Source organism: Phyllobates terribilis, unplaced genomic scaffold, assembly GCF_046119375.1.
Source record: "Phyllobates terribilis strain yellow unplaced genomic scaffold, ASM4611937v1 Scaffold_3__8_contigs__length_932513732, whole genome shotgun sequence".
Classification (NCBI taxonomy): domain Eukaryota; kingdom Metazoa; phylum Chordata; class Amphibia; order Anura; family Dendrobatidae; genus Phyllobates; species Phyllobates terribilis.
Genome location: NW_027362763.1, coordinates 466882565 through 466903044, shown reverse-complemented (window position 1 = coordinate 466903044; position 20480 = coordinate 466882565). Strand labels below are relative to the sequence as shown.

Genomic DNA, 20480 nt, shown 5'->3' with positions numbered 1-20480 from the left:
GGGCTGCTATATGACCTGGACCGTGACATCTCAAGCAAATTACATCCCCCGATGAGGGTCTTGGCATGACCTCTGTCTCCCCCTTGGATTTTGGACATGCCAGCCCTTTTTTAACCTCCACCCTCCAGTATGGAATAGGCTGCCTCCCCAGGGACCCTTTGACACCCTGATACCTTTTGACCAATCCGACCAAGTCATCGGCGTTCCGATGAGGAGAGGACAGAGAATTCATCAGCTGTCAATGGAGTCGGAGCCGCTGCAGTGCCACGAACCGCCGCTGTGAGTAAATCTTCTGCTGTTTTCGACTCTGCTGCTGGTACTTTTGGAGCTACTGCTGGTGCTGTTGCTGCTGCTGCAGCTGTTGCATGAGCAGCTTACTTGTCTCCTGTTGTGCCAGCTGTTGCTGCTGCAGCTGTTCCTGATGTTTCTGCAGTTGTTGCTGTTGGAGCTGCTGCTGCTCTCGATGCTGCTGTTGCTGTTGCAGGTGTTGCTGGTGCTACTGGCGCTGGCTTTGGACTAGTTGCTTGATCAGCTCCTCCATTTTGTTTGATCGCTGTTCAATGCTCATAGCCGCCTTCACCTAGGACATGCAGTCTGTCCACAGCCATCACACTTGTTTACTGGGGATCTTGCCCACACTTCTAACACCAACTGTAGTAGATTGACTCACTCGGCTTCTTAAAAAGGCAGACACATGAACTGTTTCTATTTAAAGTGCGACTGATTTATTTCAGTCCTCATAAATCACCTCACCAGAAAATGTAAATACAGCCTTTGTCCGGCAGAAGGTAAAACATAAAATAACACTCCATACAATAGTGCTGTTTAGCTCACCTGGCTTAGAGTCCAGCGTCCATGTCCTTTAACAAAGGAATCCAGGAGACCTGCAATCTCAAAGCATCCAGGATGTGTGCCACAAACAACTTAGAACCCAAGGACCAAGATGGCGGTTTAACCTACTTGTGTGCTGGAAACTTTTTTCTATAACAATAATTGCAGCTATCAATCCTAGTGCTACATATCTCCCCTCTAGTACTTTGCCAGTGACCTTGTCACAATATGCATGTAGTTATTTCAAGGGACAAGTCCAGCAACACCTTAAAATGGCCGGTCTGTTCCTCCATTACTAAGAAATCAGTATTTGAACTTATATGCAAATGAGGCTGAAGCCTCTGTCACTCATAATTACATAAATTGAAAGACCTAGGGTCATCAAATTCAACCTTTCTCCCAGCTCTATTCCTAATCCAGTGCCTCTTCTTCCTGCCTGACTGACAGCCTCTATGCTGTGTGACTTTAGGCAAAGGAGCCATCAGTCAAGCAGAAGGAGGCAGCATTGGGTGTGGAACAAAGCTGGAGTGACAGAGGCTTCAGATCTACAGTGGGTATGGAAAGTATTCAGACCACTTTACATTTTTCACTCTTTGTTTCATTTCATCCATTTGGTAAATTCTAAAAAGTTCATTTTTTTTCTCATTAAAGTACACTCTGCACCCCATCTTGACTGAAAAAAAACAGAAATGTAGACATTTTTGCAAATTTATTAAAAAAGAAAAACTGAAATATCACATTTTCATAAGTATTCAGACCTTTTGCTCAGTATTAAGTAGAAGCACCCTTTTGAGCTAGTACAGCCATGAGTTTTCTTGGGAATGATGCAACAAGTTTTTCACGCCTGGATTTGGGGATCCTCTGCCATTCTTCCTTGCAGATCCTTTCCAGTTCCGTCAGGTTGGATGGTGAGTGTTGGTGGACAGCCATTTCTGGTCTCTCCAGAGATGCTGAATTGGGTTTAGGTCAGGGCTCTGGCTGGGCCAGTCAAGAATGGTCACAGAGTTGTTCTGAAGCCACTCCTTTGTTATTTTAGCTGTGTGCTTAGGGTCATTGTCTTGTTGGAAGGTGAACCTTCGGCCAAGTCTGAGGTCCAGAGCACTCTGGAAGAGGTTTTCATCCAGGATATGTCTGTACTTGGCAGCATTCATGTTTCCTTCAATTGAAACCAGTCGTCCTTTCCCTGCAGCTGAAAAACACCCCAATAGCATGATGCTACCACCACCATGATTCACTGTTGGGATTGTTTTAGGGCAGGTGATGAGCAGTCCTTATTTTTCTCCACACATACCGCTTAGAATTATCACCAAAAGGTTCTATCTTCGTCTCATCAGACCAGAGTCTGAGAGTCCATAGTCTGGGAGTCCTTCATGTGTTTTTGAGCAAACTGAGGAAAGGCTTCCATTGGGCCATTCTGCCATAAAGGCCCGGTGGAGGGCTGCAGTGATAGTTGACTTTGTGGAACTTTCTCCCGTCTCCTTACTGCATCTCTGGAGCTCAGCCACAGTGATCTTGGGGTTCTTCTTTACCTCTCTCACCAAGGCTCTTCTCAGACGATTGCTCAGTTTGGCTGGATGGCCAGGTCTAGGAAGACTTCTGGTAGTCCCAAACTTCTTCCATTTAAGGATTATGGAGGCCACTGTGCTCTTAGGAACCTTGAGTAATGCAGAAATTCTTTTGTAACCTTGGCCAGATCTGTGCCTTGCCACAATTCTGTCTCTGAGCTCCTTGGGCAGTTCCTTTGAGCTCCTTATTCTCATTTGGTCTGACAGGCACTGTGAGCTGTGAGGTCTTATATAGACAGGTATGTGCCTTTCCAAATCAAGTCCTATCAGTTTAATTAAGCACAGCTGGACTCCAATGAAGGAGTAGAACCATCTAAAGGAGGATCACAAGGAAATGGACAGCATGTGACTTAAATATGAGTGTCTGAGCAAAAGGTCTGAATACTTATGACCATGTGATATTTCAGTTTTTCTTTTTTAATAAATTTGCAAAGTTTTCTACATTTCTGTTTTTTTTCAGTCAAGATGGGGTGCAGAGTGTACTTTAATGAGAAAAAAATTAACTTTTTAGAATTTACCAAATGAACCAAAGAATGAAAAATTTAAAGGGGTCTGAATGCTTTCTGTACCCACTGTACATCCTTATTTGCATATCAGTTCAAATGCTGATTTCTCAGTAATGGAGAAATGGACTGGCCATGTAAAGATATTGCTAGACTTGTCTTTGAAAGAGCTACATGTGCATATAAATAGTTTGGTGTGTGAAATCCTGCTGACAGATTCCCTTTAAGTAGTGCAGTCCAGGCATGCATCATTTTTCCACAGTATTATAATGAAAACATCTTATAGCAAAGTCCATTGTTCAGTTTATTAACAGTATACTTGTACTTACAGAAAACATTTGACATGTAATAGAGACATGTCAGAAATTTTAATTGATGGGGTGTGAGTTCTGAGACTTCCACCAATCGCTAAAGTAAAGGGGTGGAAACTCTGCTTTCCTCTAAGAGTGTATTTTCAGTTTTGGAGGAGAGTAGCTCTTGGCTGAGCACTTCTGCCCCTGTATGTAGTATCATAGATTAAATAAAGACCTAGGTCCATCAAGTTCAACCTTCCTCCCTGTGAAGACCCGGCGTCTTCCGTGGGCGTAATACCACTCAGACAACACAAGGTGAGGGTAAAACAGTGTGGCAATACTTTATTGAACTGAAAAGTGGACAATATACAGATAGAACAGTCCCAGCAAATACGCAAGATGGTACAACATTACACAGTCTCACCCTTCCACTCCGCCTGCCTGGGATAGAACAGCTGAGACTTTGGGACTTCCAGGGCCAACTACCTCAATGACCCCCTGATTCTGGCGGGCCCCCACAGAAAGAAGGTAGTGGCAAGCTTAGGAAGCTAACAGTCCATCGAGGTACAAGGCCAGGAGACCCAATGGTCCCAACCTGGCCTCTCAGAGAGTTTCCATGGGGTCAGATGACCGGCTGGTTCCAATCTGGCTTCTATGAATGTCTCCATGGGTTCCAGGCGACCGGATGGTCCCTCCTGGCAACCGCAAACAATAGATCCATGGGGCCAGATGACTTCCTCGTCCCAACCTGGTCTCCCGAAACGTATCCATGGGCTCTCTGATGGTCAATGGAGCAGATCCGTATCTTTCCAGTCAGGGCCGTACCCTTAGGCCGGAATCATGTACATTCCAAATCTGTGTCTCTTTGGTTAAATCCATGCTTCCAAGCTGATGGTCTCAGAGAGTCTGTGTCCTTGCTTCTCCTTGATTCTCTGTTTTAAGACTCTCCGCTACAGATGCACATGTCCTTTTTAAGTATACATCCACAGGTTGGGGGGAAAGAACAGCCTTATGTCTCATTGTTTGAGCATTTAATGAATTTGTTTAGTTTGTCCTCCTGTCTTGTGAGTCAATAAGCCACAGGGACCACAAAGGTTAATCAACATAATTAGCAAACATTCATTGTTCCAGAATCAAAGAGGAGACAACAATCAGGGTTATACAAATACTGGTCTGTTCTTCTTGATCAGGCACATAAATACACATACGTTTACAAGTCAATACAAAGATAATAGTGTATTTCTCTTGGATTAACAAATCAAAACGTCTGGCTTATTAAGATTATTGGCTGTATCGTCACACTCCCCAATTGTACATTTTGTCTAATTTAACTATAACCCACAATGTTATGTGTAGTGAGGAAATCATCCAGCCCTTTTTTGAAAGCTGTTCTAGTGTCTGCCATTACTACTTCTTGTGGTAGGGCATTCCACAGTCTGACAGTAAGTAATTAGTGGGGACATCAGAACTCGGTCTCCCACCAATCAAAACTTCTAACATGTCTCTATAACACAATAAGAAAAAAAGTAAAAAATGTCCGCTATACACGACAATTGTGTACCATATAGTGGGCAAATGTCATCGATTCAAGGAATATTGTTGAATTGCATCATTGAAAATCTACAGCATCCAACCAGTTGAAGAAATATCTGGATAAACTTTTATTGTTCCAAAATCAATCCGAAATGCTTTTACCTTTGCAGAGTATTTAAACAAGCATACTTGATTATCACTTTGTTGAAGGTTGAGCCATTTTATTTATTTTACTCACTTATATAGTGCCATTCCACAGCACTTTACAGATATTGCCATCACTGCCCCCATTGGCAAATAGAATCTACATTCCCTATTAGCATGTGTTTGGAGTGTGGGAGGAAACCAGTGAACCCGGAGGAAACCCACACAAACACGGGGAGAACATACAAACTCCTTGCAGATGTTGTCCTTGGTGGATTTTGAATTCAGGACCCCAGAGCTGCAAGGCTACAGTACTAACCACTGAGCCACCGTGCTGCCCAGTTGCAGGTTGATATTTGAGAAATACATTTTTTTTCATATATTTCATATTAACCCTCTTGGATGCTGCCAGTCCTTGTAGATGTCTCTTTGACATATCAAAAGGTTTCTAAACGTGCAGATATTCATTAAGGAATTTTACTAGAACTAATCTTTAAAGACAGTGAATTTAAGCAAGGGTTTCCTCATTCCTAAATACAAAGGTTTATCGGTAAAAATATGGCATGTTCACATCTTATGAGTCTCTATTTAAACCTTTAACTCCAAGCTTGTAGCCCATTGTTTCATTCTTTCCAGTGTTTGTTTTCTTCAGGAAGATCTGCCATCAGAAATTTCTGGGCTCCTTACCACAAAGGATACTGAGGCCCCACTAGTTCTCATTCCTCAATATCAGGAATTGAATGCAAGGTGGAAGACATATTGGCAGAGGCTCAGAAAGAGGAACAACATATGGTGGCAGGGCTTTGTTAGGTGTAGACATAAGGCTATGTTCACATGTCCAGTAGTGATCAGTTAGAACGGATCCAACAGCAATCCGTTGGCATAAAAGTTGTGCAGACACAACTTTTTAGTCCGTTTTTAAATAACTGATCTCAGCTGGATCCGTTTTTTTAGCATTGAAGTCTATGAAAAATGGGTCCGTTAATTAACCATCCGTTTTCCTTTCATTTGTAATGGATCCGTTTTTTGTTTACTGGATATCCAATAAGCAAAAAACGGATCAGTTACAAACGAAAGAAAAATGGATGGCTAACCGATTCGTTTTCCAAAGGCTTCAATGTTAAAGAAAACTGATCCAGCAGAGATCAGGATCTGACAAAGGAGCTTTGAAGGCGCATAGCAGAGAGCGTAGGGGGCCAAGGCCACAAAAACTGCATGGAGGAATAAAAAATTGCAGGGGCTGTGTGGGGTAGGGGAGCAGAGGAAGGGATACACATCAGCAGGGGCTGTGTGGTGGCAGATGGAATACAACATATGGAAATATCTCTGTTAAGGAGAAGGGAGCTGGAACAGTGAACAGTGAACGAATAGTTTGGTGTGAACATTCTAGGGAACGGAAGGGAAAAATAGTAGTTGCATAAAAGAGAAGCTTTTTAAAATAAATAAATAATGAAGATTCCTAGAGAGAAAAAGGCAGAATCATTCACTGTGTCACAACTACTGCTGCTGCTGGCTGCCTTCTAGTCTTGGCAGTCCAGTGAAAATGGCAGGCTTCGGGCTCTGCAGCTGTTTTCGAAAAGGGTTCTCCGGGAATAGAAAAAAATAAAGGAAATAAACTAAAAGAAATATCATTATAAATAAGTTTCTAATTACATTTAAAGATGATCTTTCACCAATTTGTGACGCCTCTACTCGAAAAGCCCTTTTCTTTACCCTGGGTGATGGGGGACTCAGAGTCGGGTCCTGTGATGGAGAGATGGGGTGCAGCCGTGGCCCGGACCCGACCCGTGCTCAGGGCCATCACATTAAAAGGATGGTGTGGGCTTATCCGGGTTGAGTGGCTGATTTACGACTACGCCACCTGTGGCACCTGGTGAAGGCCACCAGCGCCGCTGCAGTCCGCTGAGGCATGGTGGTATGGCGGCCATAGTTATTACTACTCCCCACAGGCGGAGCAAGGCCTCAGGGCAGAGGGACAGGATGGAGGGGGTAGTAGCAGAGGAGAACGGATGCCGCGTCCCGCGGTGTGGCGCAGAATAAACAGTCCAGAGGCCATAGGGGTGAACTTCCTAGGCTTTACTCACTTTAGAGTTGACAGAAGGAAGGCGACTCCCTGCTCCCCGCGGAGTCCTGCGGTCACCAGAGACGGGGGTCCGACAACCTCCGAGTAAGTGCAGCGTTCAATCGGGACCCTACACCAGAGTGTTCCTGAACTACAGACCGAATCCTTTCCTGTCCGTGTGTGTGCGAATAGGCCGGGTCTCCCTCTGAGCTCCTCTCAGAACAAGGGTACGGGTGGCAGCTCCGCTCCTTCCGAAACCCGGTGGGATCTTCAGGGCCTACCGGACATTCCCGACCAGGACATGGAGTAGCAAGGTCGGGTGTCAGGGGCAGGTACCCCTCTTGCAGCCGGACTCCCTCTGAATATATCAGCTGGTGAGGACAGGTGGCGTACACCGCTCCGTCTGCATCCTCCCAGGGATCCATTTGCTATGGAGCCACACTCTTAAGCTCCAGGCGTTCTTGGTCCTGGTCCTTGACCGGGTCGAGACATTCCTTGTCTACAACCTACCCCTCGTCCCAAGGCTGGGGCACGAGGGCTGTGTCTCCGTCCTCTGCAGGCCCACACAGGATCCACGCTCAGGGAGGGAGATCACAGTACAAAAGACAGTCAGAAGAACTAAACTACAAGAACCAAGATGGCTCTTTATTAAATATGAAATTTAAAGTGTAACTAAATTGCAAGTCCTCCACCCTCACCCACTAACTGGTTCCCCTAAGTCTTGGTTCCCCAGTATCCCTGTAACCAGGAGGGAAGCACCTAGTGCATTCTAGCCCCCTCTGGTGGAGAAATGTGGTGTTGGATGCAAGGTTGGGTCACGACCATCACACTGTTCTTACCTCAGAGGAGGAACTCTACACTCCATTAGAGAAGTGCAGCATCCCTGTGGCGGTCGAACCCCCAGGGGCGCCACAAATTATAGCATGTTAAACTGACCACATTGTGGAATAGTGGCTGCAGAGCTGAATAAAACTTATTTCTCTTATATAACTTAATTTCGTTGTAAAGATATTAGCTTGTAATGTGTAGGTTATAACTTATGTTGAGTCTAATGTGGTGTTACCAGAGATTTGTCTATGAGCACGTATGACATATTGTATGACACTGACAAATCATAAGCAGACAGGAATATATAGGGGAAAAAGAACACAGTCCCAGAAAAGCTTAGCACTGATCTCATTGCAGAGCGATTACATGTGCCAGGAATAGGTCAGAGATGAGTGTGATTACTAGCACATTATAGCTTTTATCTCAGGGCAGTCAGTGTGGGAGGGGTTAAGGGAGTACAGCGGAGCTGACAGTGCTGTGAAAGGAGAGCTGCAACTGCTGATATGTTTGTAATGAGACAAAGCTGTGCTGTACTGCCCCTCCCAGCAAGCTGTCTGCTGTGAGATGAAAGCTGAAAGGTGTTAGTAATGTCTGCTCAACTTCCAACACTTGTATTCACTTTGAAGGGAGACCAGTGAGGAGACCACACTGTCTATCACTACATGTCTCATACTGGGAAACCTGTTCTAAGCTATTGTGGGAGCTTGTTCCTTTTTTTCTTGTATGTTGCTGCCTGCTTATCAATATCATACAGGGGAAGAAGCACACACCCCCAGAAAAAGATCTTTGGTAGCACCCTCTTGGACTTAAATGATAGTCTAAATTTTACAAACTAATATCTCCACAAAGGAGAAGAGAAATTAAAAAAATAAAAACTACATTTTATTAAGCTTTGCAACCACTATTCCATGATGTGGCAAGCTTAACATGCTCAGACTTGTGAACGGTTTTCTTAAATTGCTATACTGATAGATACCTGCCCTAGAATGCGAATAGCACAGATGCCTGTGAGCATGTACAGTAGAAGCTCTGCCTCCTCTCCTTATGTATAGGATGGTGCGTTCTAAGTGGGTATTCAGATATAATACTAGAAATACCAGGAGTGCTGAGGTAAGAAGAGGCTGCTCACACTGCTGTCCACCCTGCCTTATACTATAGGAATCTCCAGGTCACAACAGAGGAGCTTCTACTCCACGTCCTTGTAGCCACCTGCTTTACATTCTAGGACAGGTATTTCTCATTGTAACAAGGAGGCAGTCATTTTAATTCTATAATGGTTACCTCCCTAGACAAAGCAATTGTGATTAGATAATTCAAAGTATTTAGGAAGTTATTTAAAATGACTATTCCGTTAGTTCTTTTTTTCTATTCCCGAGAGTCCCTTTAAATCGTCACTTCTTCCATCAACCCTAGCATAGTAATACAAGGAGATTACATCACAATGATCACAATGGAGTGAAAAACTAGGAAAGTAGAAGTAGATGATTTATGTTCACACCTAGGCTCGCTCTTGACACTATCCTTTTATTAATTAAATTACTGAAACTTTGGCATGGTCAATATACTAAGAAAAGCTATAAGAATCTTGCGGCAAATTTAAAGTCCATTTCCTTTACGATAAATTGGATGGATATCAATTCAAGAAACCTCCGGCACCAAAGGGCTCCCATCAGCTGGACACATATTAGGTTCACGACTCCTAGGCTTCTAGCAGCTGAAACTGGCTACTTCAATTTCATAAGTCTAATTTTCTTATAGGATCTCTTTTATGTGAAAAATTTCCAGATTTTATTCACCCATTCCTGAATCCCACAGCTTGGGGATGTTCTATATATTCACTTGATTAATTTTGTAAATTGTTTCTACTTTTACTACACCCACTTTGACAATTCTGGCAGTTATTAGCCATTTCTAAATGTCACAGATTATTCAAACAGCTTATTAGAACTCATCAGGGGTAGGCAATCCATGATGTTCTCAATGACTCCATCACCATGGCGACAAAATTAAATCTGAAAAATCTACACTGGCACTCTAAGGCCTGCGTTCTCTTAATATGTCTCTCGTCGTTTCTGTGATCTAATCTCTGTGATCTGTATGTATGAACCGCACAAATTACAAATAAACAGGAAACGGCACAGCGAGAGCGAGGAAAAAAAGACTGATATGTGTCCCTTGTGAGTAAAATCATAAGACACAATTTGGGCCTTTTATAAATGGTAAATTGACTTAATCTTGTCAGCTTTAAAGAGTATTTCTTAAGATAAGAAATCACTGAACATTTTCACACAAGTAGCAGCCTATAAAATAATTCATCGTATGACTGGACTACATTGATACTATATAGGCTGTTGGATTTCATGACTTCTGATTCACAATGTTGCTACATGAAATATTATCCCAAACATATATCAGAGCAGAAAGCTTATATCCACAAGCATTAACCCTTTGTAGTGTCATATGACAAATTGACATGCCATATAGTATACAGTTCCACCAGCACGTTACTTCACTGTACTGCTATATACAGTCGTAGCCAAAAGTTTTGAGACTAACACAAATTTTGTTTCTTACAAAATTTGCTGCTTCAGAGTTTTGTAGATCTTTTAGTCAGATGTTTCTATGGTTACTAAAGTACATTTATAAGCATTTCATAAATTTTTAAACATTTATTGACAAATCTAATAAGTTCATGCAGAGGCTCAATATTTACAGATTTGAGTCTTAGTTTTCAAGACTTCTGCAAATCGCTCTGTCATGCTGGATATCAGCTTCTGGGTCAAATCCTGACTGATGCCGACCCATTCTTGCTTCATCAGTGCTTGCATAAATTATGTCATTTTGCTGATGACATTTTGCTAACTCTTACACAGCCTCTTCCTCGGTCCCCCGCCTCCTTTCTATGTTAACATTTTTTGTCGAAGATTGTTGCTTGACTATTAATAATTCCAAATCATGTGCCCTCAGTGTCTTTATACTCAACTCTGACATTTCTGCCCTATTGACCACCTAAACCTTTCAAAGGTCTACCACTCATCTAGACTATTTAAGGATTGACAAAATTTCCTTATACAACATTTTTACAGCTAACTACCCACCTATGCTCTGCTCTATTTCCACCCTGATGTCCAGTTGGTCCCCACTGATCACTTCTTAGCTAGGCAAAATGAATACTGTCAAAATGACACTACTACCTAAGCTTCTTTACCTTTTCTGTAGGCTGCCTGTCTTTGTGTCCCCGCATATTTCTTATGTTTTCTGCAAAGAATACTCACTTCCTATGTCTAAGAGGTTGGATGTCCCCGTATCCTTCTTCATACTCTTGACATCACATAAATGTGATTGTGATCTCTGAGTCACCAATATCTTACACTACATTACATTCTTTCACTGAAATACCACTGTGGGTCTTTTCTCAAATTCCCAACATTTCCCCTCTGCCTATTAACTCTCTATTATAGACCCCTCATGTGTTCAGATCTACTACATAGAGGTCTTTGATGAGTCATTCTCTTAAGGTCTGGGATGCTGTCAAGTTCTGTGCTATATGGCATAACAGGGCCTTTCCACTTGGTTTAGATGACTATGCTTCCTTCTCATGCTGGTTGGCAAATGAGAAAGTTTCTCAATTGTTCTCCTTTTTATCCTCTTCTCCTTCAAGGTACTGAGAGTGAAATACTCAATTATTTCTTCAGAACATTTTTTATATTTGCAAATAAAACTTTGGTTGTCGAGCTATTTGCCTGGTTTTAATGTTCTTCATACTTTTACATCATTTGGGCATATTTGCCAATCATTTCCACACTCCAGAGGTCTGAGTTCCATTGTCTACTCACTATTAAACAGTGTTCCTCACCACACCATACACAGTTATGCATATACAGGTGCTTCTCACAAAATTAGAATATCATCAAAAACTTAATTTATTTCAGTTCTTCAATGCAAAAAGTGAAACTCATATATTTATATATATCACATATATATATAGAGTCATTACAAACAAAGTAATCTATTTCAAGTGTTTATTTCTGTTAATGTTGATGATTATGGCTTACAGCCAGTGAAAACACAAAAGTCATTATCTCAGTAAATTAGAATAATTAACAAAAAACACCTACCAAGGCTTCCTAAGCGTTTAAAAAGGTCCCTTAGTATGTTTCAGTAGGCTCCACAATCATCGGGAAGACTGCTGACTTGACAGATGTCTAGAAGGCAGTCATTGACACACTCCACAAGGAGGGTAAGCTACAAAAGGTTATTTCTAAAGAAGCTGACTGTTCACAGAGTGCTGTATCCAAGCATATTAATGGAAAGTTGAGTGGAAGGAAAAAGTGTGGTACAAAAAGGTGCACAAGCAACCGGGATAACTGCTGCCTTGAAAGGATTAAGAAAAGGCCATTCAAAAATTTGGGGAAGATTCACAAGGAGTGGACTGCTGCTGGAGTCATTGCTTCAAGAGCCACCATACACAGACGTATCCAGGACATGAGCTACAAGTGTCGCATTCCTTGTGTCATGCCACTCATGACCAATAGATATCGCCAGAAGCGTCTTACCTGGGCCAAGGAGAAAAAGACCTGGACTGTTGCTCAGTGGTCCAAGGTGTTGTTTTCAAATGAAAGTAAATTTTGCATTTCATTTGGAAATCTAGGTCCCAGAGTCTGGAGGAAGAGTATAGAGGCACACAATCCAAGCTGCTTGAGGTCTAGGGTGAAGTTTCCACAATCCGTGATGGTTTGGGGAGCCATGTCATCTGCTGGTGTAGGTCCACTGTATTTTATCAAGACCAAAGTCAGCGCAGCAGTCTACCAGGAAATTTTAGAGCACTTCATGCTTCCCTCTAACGACAAGTTTTTTGGAGATGTAAATTGAATTTTCCAGAAGGACTTGACACCTGTCCACACTGCCATAAGTACCAATACCTGGTTTAAAAACAACAGTATCACTGTGTTTGATTTGCCACCAAACTCGCCTGACCTTAACCCCATAGAGGATCTATGGGGTATTGTCAAGAGGAAGATGAGAGACACCAGACTCAACAATGCAGACGAGCTGAAGGCTGCTGTCAAAGCAACCTAGGCTTCAATAACACCTCAGCAGTGCCACAGGCTGATCGCCTCCATGCCACGCCACATTGATGCAGTAACTGATGCAAAAGGAGCCCAACCAAGTATTGAGTGCATTTACTGAACATACATTTCAGTAGGCCAACATTTCGGGTTTTAAAATCATTTTTCAAGCTGGTGTTATAAAGTATTCTAATTTACTGAGATAATGACTTTGTGTTTTCATTAGCTGTAAGCTATAATCATCAACATTAACAGAAATAAACACTTGTAATATATCACTCTGTTTGTAATGACTCAATATAATATATGCGTTTCACTTTTTGTATTGAAGAACTGAAATAAATTAACTTTTTGATGATATTCTAATTTTGTGAGAAGCACCTGTAAATGACACACTTGGTGGGCACACGTGAGCTTCCTTGAATAATGCATGTGTTGCTATTTCTTCCTGCTCCATAAATTCTGACACAGTCCTATCTGCATATAAAGTCCTCATGCGATGGTACATGGTCCCTTCGCGGATAGCATATATGGTTAAAGCTGATATTGCATGCGGGGTGGACGTGTCTGTGGGAATATCGCTGTTCTTTAGTATACAATTTGACCCAAGCTATCTTCCCTTGCTAAGGATGGTGCTGACGCCGGCCATGTCTGGGACCCAGGAACAACATATGTCCGGCCACATTTGTCAAGTACCAGTCTGTCCTTTGGTTAATTTTATACCCTAACACATCATACCTGAATCAACTCCTGGTCTCACCCTTCTTATTTTTTATGTGCCTCTTCCCTCCATTATCCATCATAAATACCCCACCTCTTGATTCTTTTATGTTTTGTTTATTCTTATTTTTATATTACTATACTGACGTTATATGCCATTGTTTTCTTTTGTGTTTGCTGTATACCAAATGTTACACCTGATTATAATTGATAAAATACAACAAAAAATTTGAAAGTAAAAAAACTTGTGAAATGCTTATAATTGTAGTTCAGTAACCATAGAAACATCTGACTAAAAGATCTAAGAACGCTGAAGCAGCAAACTAAAATTTTTGTCAGACTCAGAACTTTTTCTACAGAAGTGATATTTTACAAAACTATTACATTAAATATGCCCATATGAAAATATTATAGACATATAGACTTTAAAAAAAAAAAAATATAGTAGCTTTTTAGTAGCTAATTTTATGTCAAATAGTATAAATAAATACATTTGATGCAATTGAGCAAAACACTAATATATTAATATTAAATTAATATTCACAAATATGGCATATCCTATTGTTGAAAAAGTAAGTGTGTACTTGGCTCTGTCGTCCGGTTTTCTGAAATGTTTTAGCTATGCAATGTAAGGGGTATGATGAAAGCACATTGCTGCTCCTCAGTGCTCTAACGGCAATTCTATGGGTTATACAGCTCTCCTTTTGTTTGATCATTCAAAAACTTGTAATTTTTTTTTTTTGGTGAATTTACAGTTATTTGTAGGGTTGATATCTTAGGTCCATTTACAGGTGTCTTATAATCAGGCTGTGGAGTCGGAGTCTGAGCCTATTTTGGTGGAGTCGAAGTCTATATACAATGGACCAACTCTGACTCCTAAAATATATAATAAATTGGGTACAGTAGTTCAATGCAGTTTGTGGGGAATATTTTTTCATAAGAATTTGGGAAAGTTATGAAATGTGCTATAAATGTCTGTCCTATTCCTGATCTAAGGGTCTAGACTTTTAGCTAAGATGAATCTGTGCTACAGTAAATTTATCACTTAAACATGAGCCATGTATGAGGGAGTCGGAGTCGTGGAGTCGGAGTTGGAGTTGGTGTCAGGGAAATTGAGAAGTCGGAGTCAGAGGTTTGGCTTACCGACTCCACAGCCCTGGTTATAATCTTCAGACAGATGGTCTTAAATAATCCTCAAACATTCTCTGCTACCTTGAATAGCCATTTATTGATAGTGAGGTGCCCAGTTTCTGATACAGCAAAGCATTTCCAGTATTTACAACACCATGCTATGTAAAGTGTCTAAGAGCAGTAGTCACGACTGGGCTGCTGTTGGTTGCGCACTAGCACTTTGCAGACAAGGAGAGTCACAGTCCCTGTGTGCTGTAGGGTGTGGGGTGTATCACACTCGCTTGTAGGCTGCAGGCTTCCACGGTCTCCAGGCCTCCGTCCTCAGGAGACGCCGCAGACAATGAATGGGACACCAAGTTCTTTGTAACAGTCAAACTTTTACAAAACAGTCCAAGTTCACCAGGTGGGCACAAGTTGGATAGGGCACAGCAATTCACACTTCCTTCCTTCTTAGTACAACTCCTATTCTGTCTTGCCACCCGTTTGTTCTGGACTACCCCCAAGCCCGCTGACTCCATCTCTCTCAGGGATTTGTTGTCCACTGTGGCAGTGCAACTGAGACCGACCCCTTGCCTCCCACGGAATTCCACATCCACTGGCCTCGTGATGTCAGAAATTCAGACCCAGAAACCTGGCCCGAGTCCTAGGCTCCAAACACTGTTGGAATGTCCGTCAGAGTACTCCATTTGGCATCCCACTGCCTTGAACGTTTGTCCCATGCTGTCCCTAGCAACCACCCCACCTGAACTTGAACACCACTGTACACTTCACTAGCTGACACTGAACTCCCTCTAACTAGAAAGTGCCCCTCTCTTTATCAGCACTAGTGCCCACCCACTGGGCTAATCCTATTCTTAACCATTTCCTATTTTTCATGCTAAACCTACTTTTCCTTATTCTATTTCCTATGCTGTCCTGAGCTTATCCTATGCTATAGTCACATTATGCATTAACGCCGTATATACTGTACATCACCATAATACATTACATCACATTAGACACACGTTACTTTTAAATATAAAACCGCACAACAGTATTCACATAGTGCGTCTATTGTCTTCAAGGGCAGGAACAGGGTAAGACAGTCCACATCCCTACATTCATCCCTTATTTAAACATGGTCATCCTCGACCATTCTGGGACCTGGAAGACAACACACGGCATGCAATAATCACATAAAACATTTAAACTGTTATTCTCCTCTCTTCTGGGGTATAGAGTGTCCATTACCGGTGAGTGCACTGACCCCGAAATCAAAGAGCACAAGTTCCTGGACCTGTAGGCCAACATAACAACCGCCCAACAGTCCTTGGGCGCATACCATGTCCTTCTCCTGCACAAAACTTTAAAGGGAACCTGTCTCCAGAAATAACACTATTAACTTCAGATATGCGGTTAATCTGCAGGTTAACAGCGTTATTATGCTGCCCGGCGCCTGCACAGAGCCGAATGCAGCAGGGAAAAAATGAACTTTATTCTCTCCGCCGGCATTCGGTTTCAGTCATGGAGGCGGGGTCGGCACTGGTTCAGTCACCAATCTGAGTATAGAGAGCTGTGGTTGTAACCGTGCCCCCTGACTTTGACACTAGCTTTGCTTTGGGGTCGCTGTCAGTCAGGGTCCGAGGCACGCTTATAGTGGCTGCTCAGTATTATCAGAGCGATGACTGAAGCAGCGTTGCCCCAGCATGAGGTAGAGGCTGAGACACAGATATCAGAAATGTGTAATTTATTAGGCTGTGTTCTGTTGTTTTCATACAGTGAATGTTTTATCACCAGGAGATTATCACTGCCCAGACTAGCTCCCTCTTGCCAAGTGGTTTGACCACGCCCTCAGCTCTAATTTGCAGCTTACTCTCAGTAGACAATGTACATAGAAAGCTGTGGTGTGGGCGGCCTCAGCTTTCTGAGCTCTACTACATGCTACATCTAAAAACTCTGTGTCAGAACCGCTGCACCCAGTGAACTAAGTGATACATCATTGGAGTCCGGGTCTCTTTTTCTACATTATGCTGCTGTCAGATAAGGTAGTAAAAACCTGGTGACAAATTCCCATTAATTTGTGCTCCTAATGGATAGATTGATTCTCTCTGATATCAGTAGTGGCAGGAGCTACCTGTAGGTTGTTTGATTAATTTTGAGTTCTTAGAAACTTCATGGAACATCTTGGATTCTGCTTACAGCCTGAATGTGCAGAAAGGGCCCAGAAAGGACAAGTGGTTAGTTCTTAGAAAGCATCTCTTGTAAATGATCTTCAGGATAGTAGAAAGATTTATTCATGTATGGTTCTATGGCAATATTTTCAATCAGTTGAAGACTGGGCAATTTGAGAGGGGTGTAGGATTGCTAGTGGTGCCATTGTTTTTTAGTTATTTTTGTATTTATTTATTAATTTATTTATGTTTTATATCCATTGTACCACACCTACAATCACAACAGACCTTTACAAGCTATGTTTTACATTTTACACACTTTTTTTATTGCTCATTTTGTCGGTGATTGTGGTTGACATAATGGCTTGTGGAAATACAGCTTCCCGACTGCACTGTGATGCTTGCTCGTTTTACGGTATGTGATCAAAGTAGGACTGCCAGAGACAGTGGTGCTGAAATGGCAGGGGAGATAAAGGGTAATAGTTGCCCTACAACAGTGCAAACTAATATTTGGACGTAGTTCAGTAGGTCACTATGCATTTTTAGAAGCATAGTAATATTCTCCATCATCCTCACCATGGAGCTGCTCTCCTTTACTGACTTATCTGCGGTTCCAGTTTACTTCCCTGCATAAAAACTCAGGACCTTGAAGTTTGGGGTGCTGGTCCTTTGCTCATTTTATGGAAGTACTGTAAACAAAAATACAGAATAGCTATTCACTGTAACAACTTGTGTAGCCCACAGAGTTAGAGTTGTACAGAGGTATAGAGTTGTACATACATAACTCCCAATCGGCCTAATAGGAGTTGGCCAAGAGTAAAGTTGTATTTTTCGTAACTATACATCATATTTTAGAACCATGTGCATCTGTAAACTAACCACAAAAGACACTATGTAACATGTTTATTAACAGAAGTGTGATTCATTTCTATTTATCATTTGTAAAGACGAAAAGGGTGGTGTATCCAAAATGGGAACTGATAGTGCTGTTCTCCCTTATGTTTTAGTATATAAGGGCTCCTGCACCACTGTTCACCTTACCCGATGAAGGGTCCATAGCCAACTCGAAACGTTGTTACTCTCTGCATGCCCTCACAATAAATCTTCAAGCATTGCATCTTCAGAGTGTGAGTATTTGATTTTTTTTTATTCATTTTTTGAAATTCAGGATACACCACCAACCTTTTGTCTTTACATGCATACTTTTTTTTTTCTTGGGCACGAATATGCCTGAATTCATTTGTCTTTTATTTTTCATTCACAACAAGCAGAACAGTAATGTGATTTAGTTATATGTTGAGATATTCCATATTGTCAATCCTATCAAATTCCAAAATTGCATATAGGACGGTGACCTTTGATATGTAAAGTCAATTGAGCATAAATTGAGTATCCAGACAATGCAATAGAAAAGTATTGATTTCGATAGAAATGCACAAAGGAAATGTTACCTGATAAATGCCGTTCACACAAGATGCTGGCTTCTATTTAAACTAATATCACTTCAGAAAACCACAGCATAAAATACAAATTTTAATAAATCATCATCTTCATTTGAAGGCAAAACATATATTATATATAATTTATCAATGCTGTGAAAAAGTCTTTAAGCCCTTCCTAAATTCAGAATTTTTAACACTTATGTGCTTCAGATCTTCATCAGAACTCATTATTGGTAGGACACTTTTGGGAAGATTTACCACAGTTCTGAGTTATCTTCAATTGTAGAAAGAAAGGCCCCAATATAGATTAGATTAAAGTCAGCTGCACCCTCTTGGTATTTAGGCCTCTTGATCCCCCTGACTGATGATGTTGAGGTAGAGAAGGATTGGGCAAGCTGAGTTTAAATGCTCAATCCTTTTGTTCTCACTGTAGATAAGTTGCAGCCTTAGGTGTTTGGTAGAAGCATATTCCTATCTCCCCACTGAAAATGTATGAATGCTCAGCTGTACCAAGCACTCATATATTTGGGGGAGAATCAGGAGAGATAGCTTTGGGTCAAATGAGTGTCCATTCAACAGATATTGAAGGTGTATGGGCACCTTAACTCTAAAGATGATTAATGGAGTCATTTGCATAAGGTTGTTTTGGCATCAAACACATGGGCCCTGATTCATCAAAGCTTTTACATTAAAATTCTGGCTTAAAAAGCTTTGAAAAATAGCAAAATTTTGGCGGAATGTGAGGCTGCTCAAAAATGTAACAGCTTTTGTCATTTTCTTGCCATTTTCGCCCAGCCCCAACAGAGTGGTGGAGCTGGAGTGGGACGAGGACATGACAACCATCACTCGTCAAATTCATGACGAGCGGTGACATACCTTACAACCCAAATCTTACTCCAGTTTGCGATTTGGAGTCTGATTTGTGACGAGGCCCACAGAGGCATGTGACTTTTAATGAAACAGACGCCTTGCATTCCACATCACCCGCTCATCAAGACTTGTGAATATCGCCAGTATTGATGAATGAGGGCCATGGATTTCTGCAAACCCTATTTAGATTCATCGAACAGTCACAGACATTTCGCCAACAAATCTGCCATATGCAATTTCTCACTAACCCTTTCTAAACTTATATGTTCAATTATTGTTTTTGAAACCTTTTAAGGCTAGGTTCCCACGATGGGCTTTTGGTGAGTTTTTGATGTTGCAGATTTTGTATACTTGCATTTTTTCAAAAATACACAGCGCATAAAACTCACCAAGAACTCATCGCGGGAACGTAGCCTACAGAATTTCTTGTTGAGATTGTTCATCAAGGATAGGTGTGTCTCAGGGCGCTATTACATTAGGGTTTACCGGTTTACCTCTAATTACCATACTGCACCTGAACTTGCAGCTTGAAACAATGTTAAGTGCAGATGCAGCCCAGTAATTAGATGTAACCTGCGAGCACTACAACCTGCCACTAAAACACGTGTAATAGCATCATTATATTATACTTATTTGAAGATCTGAATCAATTAGTGTGAAAAATATGCAGCAACAATAAAGTAGAAATAAATAATTTTTCACAATACTGCATATGTTTTGTTTTATATAATAGATGGATTTGCTTCCTAGATAATTTTGTTTTATTTAAAACTTTAATCTTTAGAAAATGAACTGCTGCAATAGATTTCAAGCATAAATGACATTACTAGATTTATCTTCTTCTAGATAAATAAGTACACTTTTAGTCGTAGATGATAAAGTATACTTGCCATCCAAACACACTGGAGGCGACTGTTTTGTGATTTGCTCCAATATTTCTGAAAATACTGCTGATCAATGAACTGCCTGCATCAGTCAAGTGTATAGTTTCAAGCAGTAATGTTTCATGGACAAAGCAGTTGATGCCAGTGCTTTAGGCCACTCAGTTATTAAATCGCTCAATGAACATAAATACATTTTTAAATTTTAAAATAACTCACATTGACTTCTTTGATAACACTGGTGAGATTAATATAATCGTGTAACTTAATTAATATTGATTCAACTCAAATTTGCTATAAATCTCCCAACCTGTTTCATAGGGATCACTATTAGGATGGCCAAGGCATTGTAACATTCTGATGGAGAAAACATTTTAATATGTCACGTTTCCTATATCCTATTTGGGATCTCAGGTTATTTTATTCTAGTTATTATGAAGGAAAATGATAACAGTAGC

The 20480-nt window shown here is 41.2% G+C and overlaps 1 protein-coding gene across 5 annotated transcripts in view; it reads left to right on the top strand.

Moving 5' to 3' along the window:
* Positions 1 to 20480, top strand: part of SCML4 (Scm polycomb group protein like 4) — a 161752-nt gene that overhangs the window by 87231 nt on the left and 54041 nt on the right. For 4 of the 5 annotated variants that reach the window (XM_073675800.1, XM_073675801.1, XM_073675803.1 and 1 more), the window contains exon 3: positions 17837 to 17956. The exons of the other annotated variant lie outside the window; for it this stretch is intronic. In XM_073675800.1, coding sequence (XP_073531901.1) covers positions 17837 to 17956 — 120 coding nt within the window. The remainder of the gene's footprint in view (positions 1 to 17836; positions 17957 to 20480) is intronic. 5 annotated transcript variants of the gene reach the window in all.